The sequence below is a fragment of the Ylistrum balloti genome, unplaced genomic scaffold, assembly GCF_031769215.1.
Source record: "Ylistrum balloti isolate Yb309-2 unplaced genomic scaffold, AGI_CSIRO_Ybal_v1 Utg371000, whole genome shotgun sequence".
NCBI classification, from domain to species: Eukaryota; Metazoa; Mollusca; class Bivalvia; order Pectinida; family Pectinidae; genus Ylistrum; species Ylistrum balloti.
The window spans coordinates 2,043,560-2,054,264 of record NW_026782558.1 but is presented as its reverse complement, the minus strand read 5'-3'; the positions used below and the strand labels follow the sequence as shown (position 1 = coordinate 2,054,264).

The 10,705-nt window shown below is 36.1% G+C and overlaps 1 protein-coding gene across 1 annotated transcript; it reads left to right on the top strand.

Moving 5' to 3' along the window:
* The first annotated feature begins 635 nt into the window (after positions 1-635).
* LOC132559990 (deoxyribonuclease-1-like) lies at positions 636-4,929 on the top strand. Its single transcript, XM_060224639.1, has 8 exons — positions 636-785; positions 1,462-1,544; positions 1,919-2,008; positions 2,338-2,438; positions 2,751-2,863; positions 3,360-3,517; positions 4,312-4,408; positions 4,790-4,929. The coding sequence occupies exons 1-8, from the start codon at positions 636-638 to the stop codon at positions 4,838-4,840; spliced, it is 843 nt and encodes a 280-aa protein (XP_060080622.1). The 3' UTR covers positions 4,841-4,929.
* The last annotated feature ends 5,776 nt before the right edge of the window (positions 4,930-10,705 follow it).

The following is a 10,705-nucleotide window of genomic DNA, read 5'->3' as shown; positions in this document are numbered from 1 at the left end:
TTTTATTCGTATTTTGCTCTATTATTCTCATTAACATTATTAGTTAAGATTGTTCTTATAAAAAAACTCGGCAATGTTCAGATAAACCTCTGCTGAGTCTAGATGTATTTTGAAAGTAACAGAAACAAAACACCTTATCTGCAGGCACAAACATAAAATTATGTCATTTCGAATATTCGTGTATAAAATTTGACATCAGAATCAGGAAATACAACCTTTCGTTTTTGGTTTAAGAACACCTAGAATGCTTAATTGAATCCATCAATATCTTTATTGATTTAGCTTCTCGATTACCTGTATAAATAAATAAATAAATAAATAAATAAATAAATAAATAAATGAATAAATAAAATGAAACTAATAATTTTCAGATCACCGGTTCCTTCTCATCAAAGTTGTTTAAAGTTTATTGAGATAATAAGAAAAACATTGAAAAAGACAAAATTAAGTCGTTGAATCTACACATGACGTCACAAGGCGTCAGGGTCAAGTCCCGGATGGAAGATCACACAGCTTAGATGGTAGGTGGAAGGACTGTGATGGTATCCCTACTTTCCCTTCTTGACATCGACAAGGTTCACGATGGGTTGGTTTTCTGTTAAGGATGATGATCGATATTATCAATGTTCTTTCAGATGAAGCAGATGACGATGTACTTCCGGTTTGTCCTCTTGCTCTCCATAGCTACCGTGGGACTGTGTAACCTGAAAATCGCCTCCTTCAACATCAAATGGCTCAGTGTCAACAAACTGTCCAACAACGAAACACTGAGTATCATCAAACAGGCACGTGAGAGTTTCAGCATTATCTTGCGTCGCAAACGTTTTGCATTCTATATTTATTTCCCAAATTTAAGTTACAAGACATCGTGCGTCATTTCCACCTCTTCACAAAAGTATTTACTACAACTGACTCTGCGTTGCTAATATCGCATATTTATCTTGCAGAGTTATATGATATGAACAAACATGGTTAATGTACCTGCCTTCCTATATTTTACCTATGTCTCATTTGTTAGGACTTTTTGTCAAGCCTTGCTCTGCTCTTGGATTTTCACTCCTTCAGTCTTCCGCATCACTGACGAGTCCTAGAAGGGCTTAACAACTGTACGCTGCTGTTTAATGCATTATACGGTATAATACTGAAACTGGAACTTGTAGAGAATGGTATTATCTAGTCGTGTTTCTGTTGTACATATTATACTGATCCCCAAATATCATGAGACTTCTATACTATACAATTACCAAACACAATCTCAATCTTTTGTTCCTGTTGAAATGCCCGACCAATAAACTGGACAGGAAGTGAAAGTGTGCTATAAATTACATCCATGCTGAAAATTATACAAATGTATTACATAATCTCGTTATTGTAGATATTACAGAGGTATTATATAATACAGAGATATTATATAATCTCCTTCCTTGAGGTAAGGGAAGACCGTGCCATCTTCTGTTGTAGATAATACAAAGGTATGATATAATTTCCATCATCGAGGTAAGGGACGACCATGCCATCCACATGCTGGTGCAGAAACTCAATATGTAAGTCACAGACTTCACACTATAATAATAACATCGGAATTCTGGTGTCAAAGGTCGACAATAACAATACATGTATGAGCTCGTGTTTCGGGACTCAGTGGGATAGTTACTTGTGCTATGAATATTCTCTGCAATGTATACTAACGGTAACCAAAGACAGACGTAATTTCGTCTTCCTGTGATAAATGCACCTCTTAGTCAGAGCAAAGAATTTTCCCTAGAAAATACATCAAATTTCACTTAACCAAGAATTTAAAGGTTATAGAAAGGTCAGTGAAGACCAAGACATTCTAAACAATGGGTAAACATATGCGGTTTTATTATTTATAATTGATATGGTTTATACGATAATGATATTTCCAACTGTCGTCTAGGGATAATCGGGACAACCCGTACGGCGTAGTAGTGAGTAAGAAACTGGGACGTAATGTACACTATACAGAATCGTATGCCGTCCTGTTCCGGTAAGTACATCCTAGTATTATCACTACGTCACATCGACGGGATACGAACTTGTGTCGCGCCAATTATTTGAACTTCTCGGCTAACATCATACTTTCGATTGACTGAAACAATAAAAAAAACTTTGGGGTTTTAAGAATCAAAATTACTTTTATATAATTCCGAATGACTGGTTGTCAGTACGGAATACGAATTTGTGTTGCGCCAATTATTCAAATATCTCGGCTTACATTGTACTTTGATTTAAGAATAAGAATTACTTTTAAATAATTCCGAATGATTGATTGTTTGTATTTTGGTGTAGTAAGTCATAATTGTGTTTTAACGACAGAATAAATAACGTGTTTGTACAAGAGGTACATCAGTTCCCGGATCAGGATGACGTATTTGCACGAGAACCATATGCTGTCATGTTCCATTCTCTCGATTCACGTGAGTATTACAATTACTATCTACCATATCTTCCAACAAGATGTCGATAAAAGTACCGTTGATATAACAAAGAACCAAATCTCCAGGTCAGATCGAAGATTTATGAGTAATTAAATAATAATACATTGAATTAGTTATATTATAATAAAACATCAAGAACCGACATAACACACACGCACAAAAATTCATTTATTTCACACAAACATTTCCACATGTCTTTATCATGACAACAGCCCCTAGGACGTGTTGACCACCATGTTCTTTGGTTTACTACCATGCAAATGGAGCCTTGAAATCATCTTTCTCTTTCAGGCCCTGCCAACTTTATATATATTGTGCTCCACACACAGCCAACAGACACGCCCGCTGAGCTCGAACACATGGTATCTGCTTACGACAACATCACCAATCTCATGGGGATTCAGGTATGACGTCATATCAGAAATTATCAAACTTTCATCTCTGTGTGCTGTTGACCAATAGAATCTTTCATCCTCTTGGTGGTAAGATAGGTGGATCTCAACCCGAGAGGAAAGATTATTCAGTTAGCAAGCACAAGGCTAGCCAATTGTTAACAATTTAAACATATTTTTCCCGAGGGTTCAGATTACACTATCTTACCAACGAGGTGGTGAATGCTTGTCTTTCTTTCCTCTTGACTTTATTAGGTACTTGTGTGTGTTTTTCTTGTCCAATTGCTTCACATCGTTGACGTGACGTCAGAGAATAGTTGCTGTCAGGTTATAGCATTGTCCTGACAGGGGAATCCCCCTGTCTAAATCTTGGGGTGCAATAAGGAAATCTTATAATGGCAGAAAGCTTGATTTTACATGTCCAGGGTAAGAGAAAATTCTATCTTATTCAGAGACTTGATGATAATCTAGATTTCCGAATGTTGCCAGTATTCTTGTATCTCCTCAGGACGCCATTATAGCTGGGGACCTGAATGCTGATTGCCGTTACCTGTCTCACACGCGCCACGACAACAACCTTCTCTACACAGACAAACGCTTCACGTGGCTCATCGACAGTGATGCCGACTCCACTGTGTCTACCAGTACCGACTGCGCTTACGACAGGTATCAGTGTTGATGGTTCTTAGCGAACTCAAACACAGGTCTGATAGTTCTTATCTCTCATTATATAATGTAGATCAGTGTCGAATGTACTTGGTTCCGAAATGGATTTTGTTAAGGTCGGCTGTTACATTAAAAGGCTATGCACCTCCAGCGAAGAAGAGTTCGTTATATAAAATGCTGACGATAGCAATAGGCAACGGTCCAATAAGGAATTATTACCAAAATGACTGAAGAGAAGTGTTTGTATTTATTTACAACACATGTTTTTGTTATTCGATCAATTTTCTTGGCATATGGAAATCGCGGGGTGATTTTTTATGATCTCCCTTGTTAGACATAGTCGTCTCCATACTTTTTTTTTTTTTTTTTGTTAATTTTTCGTAACAGTTAGGTCCGTTACATAATATTTTCATATCATGCAGAATATCAATCATATTTGGGATGAATTACAGCTGCTTGTGCCAGTGTTAGGAATCAAGTCTGTGTGCGTGCGTGTGTGTGTGTGTGATTGATTTTTTTTCTTTTTGTTTCTTCTTTTTCAAAATCAAAATTCATTACTAAAAGTCAGATTCTGTCATTTGCTCTGATATTGATTTGAAATTTGTTTCTGATTTGATATTTTTGATTTTTCAAAATTCTGAATTCCAGTCAAAGTTTCTTATTACGAATTAAGAAAAAAAGGCCGCTATCTGTGCCTTTTCGTTTGTAAATATACAGTTCGTAATATTTTTGAGATCTTGTTTATATCAGAAAGTCAGTGGGAGAATCTACCTTGAGTCAACCGTTTATTACAGGTTCATTGTTGCCGGGGATGAGCTGAAACAGAATATTGTACCAAACAGTGCCCGTGTGTACAACTTCCAACAGGCAATGAATCTCACTCCCAACCAAGTAAGTAAAACCAGCCAGTAATAATAACCTTATCAAAGGAGGTCACTGTCACCTTGTTTTACAGAGTGAAAATCCGTAAATACCAGTGTCGGTAGCCGAAAATCCTCACGTCTGCGTTTTACACAAAACAATTTGGATGTTACGTTGTTTTTGTTTCTGTTTTTCTTTATATATGATAGATAGAGAAGAGATTTTACCCTGTTTACCTCCCAAAGTCTCGAACTAGCGATCTTTCACTTTCAAAAATAAAGACCATTACGTCCTCGTTTAAGGGAAATGCTGACGGTTTCCGAATGTATGCTAAAATTCCTACTAGCAACTGTTTGTAAGGAACTTATCATAAACTTATTTTCGTAAAATGTCGTTTTTGTTCATCCACAGACCAATGCAGTGAGTGATCATTTACCCATAGAGGTGCAAATCGGTAACTGAAGCAAATGAGGTGAAAGACATTTCGTTCGCAGATCTGTCGGTTCACTGACATGTAAATACAGCTTGTATAAAGAATCCCTTACTAACAAGACGGTGTTATTGAGTCATTTGTTTATTTGTTTGTTTTTTGATAAAGGGGATGGCTGTGTGTGTATTTGTGTGGGTGGGTGGGTGTGTGTGTGTGTGTGTGGGGGGGGGGGTTTAAACACAATGTGGCAACACTGAACAAGCCAAGCGAGGTACATAAAAGGTACCTCCCTTTGGCGACATTTAGTTTAAACACAGTGTCTTCCACCATGCGCTTCCCTGCCAAAACGAGGCTACAGCATTCGTATGAAAAGGCGCGAGGACGTGTACACGCGAGGTGACTTCCGAAAGTTAGTTTGGCGGGAAATACCGAGTGCGTGCCATTGGCGGATTGATGTTTAATCGATCGAGGTGGAACGGCGACACACAGTGTGGTGAGTAACCAGCAGTGTTGTGAGGTACTCGCTAAAATTTTGTCTGTGGACTCAGAATAAAGTTTGTAAGCAGATAGCGGGGTGCGCCAAGCGAAGTAACGGGAAAAGTACCTCGCTTTATTTTCGTACCTCGCTTCGTGGGGGTGTACTCAAGGTTGATACCTCGTTTTGTAGGGTAAACGAAGGCACACACGCACACACACACACACACACACACACACACACACACACACACACAGTATACATTACACAAGTGTGATCTCTTACTGGGGAAGCGAAGTTTGTATTCATTGTGTTTTTTTCTTTTAGATAACCTGTATTACAGTGTAAGATGACACTTTCAGTGTGCGCTTACATTTTCCATGAATTATGTGTAATCGTTACAGAAGCTCATCCTGGATTTAATTATCTGTTAGTAGCTGGTCAAAAAAAGGTAAACAGAAACAGAAAAGGTAATACATACATCTACTGTTCTTTTCACTCGCAAATTAAAAACTAATCTTTCTAGTCATTGTGTATTACATTATTTTTATAATATGTAGTCTTTGATCAAGCGAAGACCGGAAATAAAGAGTAAAATCCAATTTGCATATTCAAATAAGTCATTTAAGTATGTTATACAATTTGGACATAGTGACGTTTTAAATGTCCCCTTTTGAGATAGACTCTCACCCACCATCCTCCCTTAAGTATTTTTCTCATATTGGTCTCATGAAATCGTCTATGTTGGTGTAGCGTCATTAGCATACACGGTGCTGATTCACTTAAAATTCGATGCAACCTATAAAAGCAACCTATCGAAAGGTATCCACATTTAAAATAACCAGGTACAAAGCAATATTTTCGCAAAAAATTAAAAGGAAAAATAAAGCTGAAATATTGGGAGATTTTGAAGCTAATGGGTTCTGGTGTAGTGAATCCGTTTTACATACGTTCAATATACGTTACCTTTCTCAATGATATCATCTAAACATAGTTAAAAACAATCAGTTGAACGAGTGTTGAAACCGAATTTGATTGTCACAATTTACAAAATGTAATACCCGACATTACTTTGCTGTCTGATTCCGTTAGTATTCTTAAAGTGGCGTATTTTGAAATGAATGTTTTGAAACACCGCGTCTAAGTTTTTTTCTTGTTGTATTTATAGAATACAATAGCAGGATTTCAAGACGTCTTCGAAACGAAGCCAAGTGTGATTTTCCTGGCAAGCCTGGGTTGTCACATGAACAAAGCTCCCAAAGATACTGTTCTCTTTGCTCCCCTAGAGACACTCCGTCTAATTTCGCCAATAAAAACTTAATATTCAATACTTATTCTGCAGTTTCTTAAATGTTACTGAAAGTTGTAAATTATCCATATTTTTGTCTTATGATTTGTCTGCTTCTCTGTAATAGACTCGATGATTGCCATGATGATGGTGTTATACGAAATGAGAGCGACACAGCGAGGCGAGTTTTTCGATAAACAATATATACTAATGTATGTCAAAAGTGTACTAAAGACATGAATTTGATATATTTTCCTACAACCAAACCACCAAGGAAATCTGTCCAACAAGCTGTATGATAAACGATATAAATTCAATTTTCCAATTAATTTTTCATTTCTAGATAGCAATACCTGCTTCCCAAATCTGTTCTATTTACTGAAGCAATTTTCTTAATTTTCTTAATTCGGGTTTCATTTAAGGTTTCACTTATTTGTCCGTATATGAAGGCAAGGGAGATAACTCGTACGACCTTACACCACAGCCTTGGTGAAAGCTTATTACTCCTGCCTAATTGCGTTGTACAGTCACCTCTTTTCAATGTTCCGAACTATGAATATAGTGTCAAAAATGAAAAATGTTAAGCACTTCATTGACGTATAACTTGGCAACACATTAATATATTAAGATTATCTACATCAAATAATGCTATATAAATATTTTTTTTTTTACTCCATATTCAATATATTATAAGGTAGGGATTTATATCATGTGTGTTTTAAAGTCCTGCAAACATGTTGTTGTCAACTCCATTAAGATGTGAGAATTGTTGTCATTTATTACTGGTCTAATTAAGGTTATCACAAAGTTAATCACTTTGTGGTGATGTGTCAGGACTTCCGGCGGTGGAGGGAGTCCTTGTCTTCTTTCCTGCCGAATCTCCAGGCTGTCTCGTACAATGATTATTGCTTTTGTTATGGGAAATTTGAAAGTCCTTTCCTAATAAAATAAAATGCCATTAGGCCGAATGTTGTTATGTTTAATTTGGGCTTATTCGGGCTCCTGGGCGGCGGTAAGCGCTTGCTCTTATTATCGATAACCGCAGGAGGATCTTTTTTCGTACGAGGTTGGACAATTCTCACACAGGTCACCGTTTAAAGTCCCGTCCGCCGTACTATGATTTGTTGTTAGTTTGGTGATGTTGTGAAATTTGCTATCGCAGCATTATTTAAAAACATATACTATTTATAGGTATCGCTGTCGTGTTATTAGCTTTTTGATAAAACGCCAAGGTCCGTTGAAATAGACAAGGGAAATAACTCGTATTAAAATTATCAGTGGCGTGAAGCATATGGTGAACTTTCTCGATGTCGACAACTTATCTGATTTCGTCAGGTCAACCTGATATTGACAGCAGGGTCAACCTGTTCAAATCGCGAAAACTTTTTGGATCTCATTTAAAGTAAATAATGTTCAAATTTAACAGTGAAATTGGGTGACTTGATATTAAGTGTTTCTTCCTATTTGTGTAATTAAATACCAGGGTGACTATGTATTCATTTATAAGCAATTCAAATATCTTTTGATATTAATGTAAATATTTTGTAATTTAGGAAACTGAATCGGAAATAATACTCAATGGAAGATTATAATTCGAAATCGGGCTGTTAAACTGAGACATTTTTATCTCTTGTAGATAAGTACAGATAAACACAGAATTTCATGTCATCAGATCTAAATACATTTGTGCAAAACTGGCATTCTAGATCGGATTTATTGGTATGAAAATTGTAGGTTCAACGTCCGATACAATAAACCCGATATCTCAAATATCAGGATTCTGATACAATTTATTACATCACCCATTACACAAAAATATCATTCCAATCTCTTTCAGTTTTCGTAATATCTTTATGATTCACGTGATATCCCACAAATACAGAATAATGTTTGATATTAAATGTTTGTAATTGACTGAAGGACAACATGCTGTCTTCATAAACAAAAAAAATGCAAAGATAATCCTCGTAATATAGGATGTGATGAGCCATTCACCGTTAAACACTTTTTATTGGACTGCATTGACCTTCTGTCTACTCGAGACACTTTTTATCGTAACGTTACAAGTTTAAAGACCCTTTTAGAAACTGTTGGGATTTGTAAAATTCTAGGTTATCTGGTCTGTGTTATAGACTATGACTTACCACTTTAATATTTTGTGATAATATAACCATTTAAGATTTTCAGCATTTGTCCATTACCTTTTAGTTTGTTTGATGTTATTTCCTTTTTGGATCGCTGTGTGTTTCACCGGCTGATGTCCCTAATGACCTTTTATGTGTTGACGGGCCGTTGAAATTAATAATAATGTTATTTATAAACAGAAAGATATGAGACCATTTGATCCGAAGTTCAATTGCAAAATCTTTGCGTTGAAAAAAAATATAACGTGGTCCGACTGGTTTTATATTCTAAAACTGAAGCAAGATAATTTGTGAAATATCTTGGTTTAGATAATTTCTTATTTACAAGAAACCACAAATAAACAAAGACAGCAAGCTTGTAGCTTATGTTAGCCATCTCTCATATCTTGATAATGTTATAGGAGAAGCCTTCGGTTCCTATAACAAAACAACAGTTGTCTTTCTTCAGTGCCAGTTTGAAATATTTGTACACTAACACGCGTACTTTTGGTTTAGAAGGACGTCCAAGACATTACGTTGTGAAACTAACACTTGAAGTTGTCCTGAACGAAATGATACGGATCATTTTTAAAATAAATTTAGTGAATATGAAAAATTGGAGAATTTTTTTAAAAGAATTTTGACAGTATCAGATCGCTAAAACTTAGAGTAATATTATTTTCGTAGAATTGTCAGGCATATTCTAATGAAGAATTTATAAGGGAAAAATTTTCCTACTTCGATATGGTACTTTTCAATCATAAACTATGAGTTTTTTCTTTATTTGTGGACTTAAATAATTATTCTTCGAAAGTTATGTGATATAATTTTTTCACAATTGTATGATAATGGTGTACCAGTTTCGATTTTTTTGGCTGGCGCCTTGACGGAGTTGGACGGAGTATTGCGATGGTTGAGGGTTACGCAAGAGTATTACGTCATGTGTTGGATGATGAAAGGTCATCAGGTCAAAAACCTAGCGTGAAAATCATAAAAGGCACGCGCTAAACATGAATAGGAAAACGTGCTCGTGGCGACGAGAAACAGACGCTCCAGACAAACGTCTGTAACACGTCCATTCTGGGTAACTGACATGTTTGTGAGCTGCAGGTTGAAAAATTTGTAGGGGGAAGTTCTATAATGACCACCATATTGTGAAATACACCATCTCCTTGTACAACCTTATGGGAGATGTTTGTTTGTTAACGTACATGATTCTGTAGGTTTTTTTTTAACCCTGTTCTCATTTGGGAGCGTAACATTATTTCTTGGATTGACGAAGATTAACATGGCGGGTGTCGACGATGAAGCAGAAGACACTTGGCCTTCCGAAGCAAATTGGTCTTGATCTTCATTAACAACATATTTATTATGGCACGTGTTGATGTTTCCACAAGTTCACATCGTGACTAATAGCGTACAATAACTACAAAACAAATACCTTGCTTGTACAATATACAGTATGTTGGCATTTCCATCCAGGTTAAACGCTAATGGCTCGTTCAAGCACTTACCTGTAGCACCACAAAGATCAGCAGTTCTCGGTAATTGCATTTGTCCATAAATAAAAGTTTGGCACTTTAGATAGGATATAAAATATGTGTTTTCAGTAACCCATCCTACCAACATCCTACCCAAAAGGTTATTTCTTCTGGTTAATTATATTTTAAGCCTAATAGTAGGGATGGGCTGATGAAAAGGCTGTCATATTTGTTCAATAATTTATAAATGATTCCGATTCTTATGTTTAATACAAAGAAATGGACATTTTTTTTTTTTTTTTGAGAAATGAATGTTTTATGCTGGGTTTTTTAATCTCTAGTTCTAGATATACCGTCGAAACTATAATGGGCATGGTAATTAGTACAAGATGATATTGACAGATATGTACAGAAAAACAAATGCGTTGATATGCCAATTGAAAAGTGATACCCTGGACTCATTGCTAGGGTTAGTAATAGGTTTACATAGAATAGAGAACAAGGAAACAAAGAATATCGGTCAATAAACC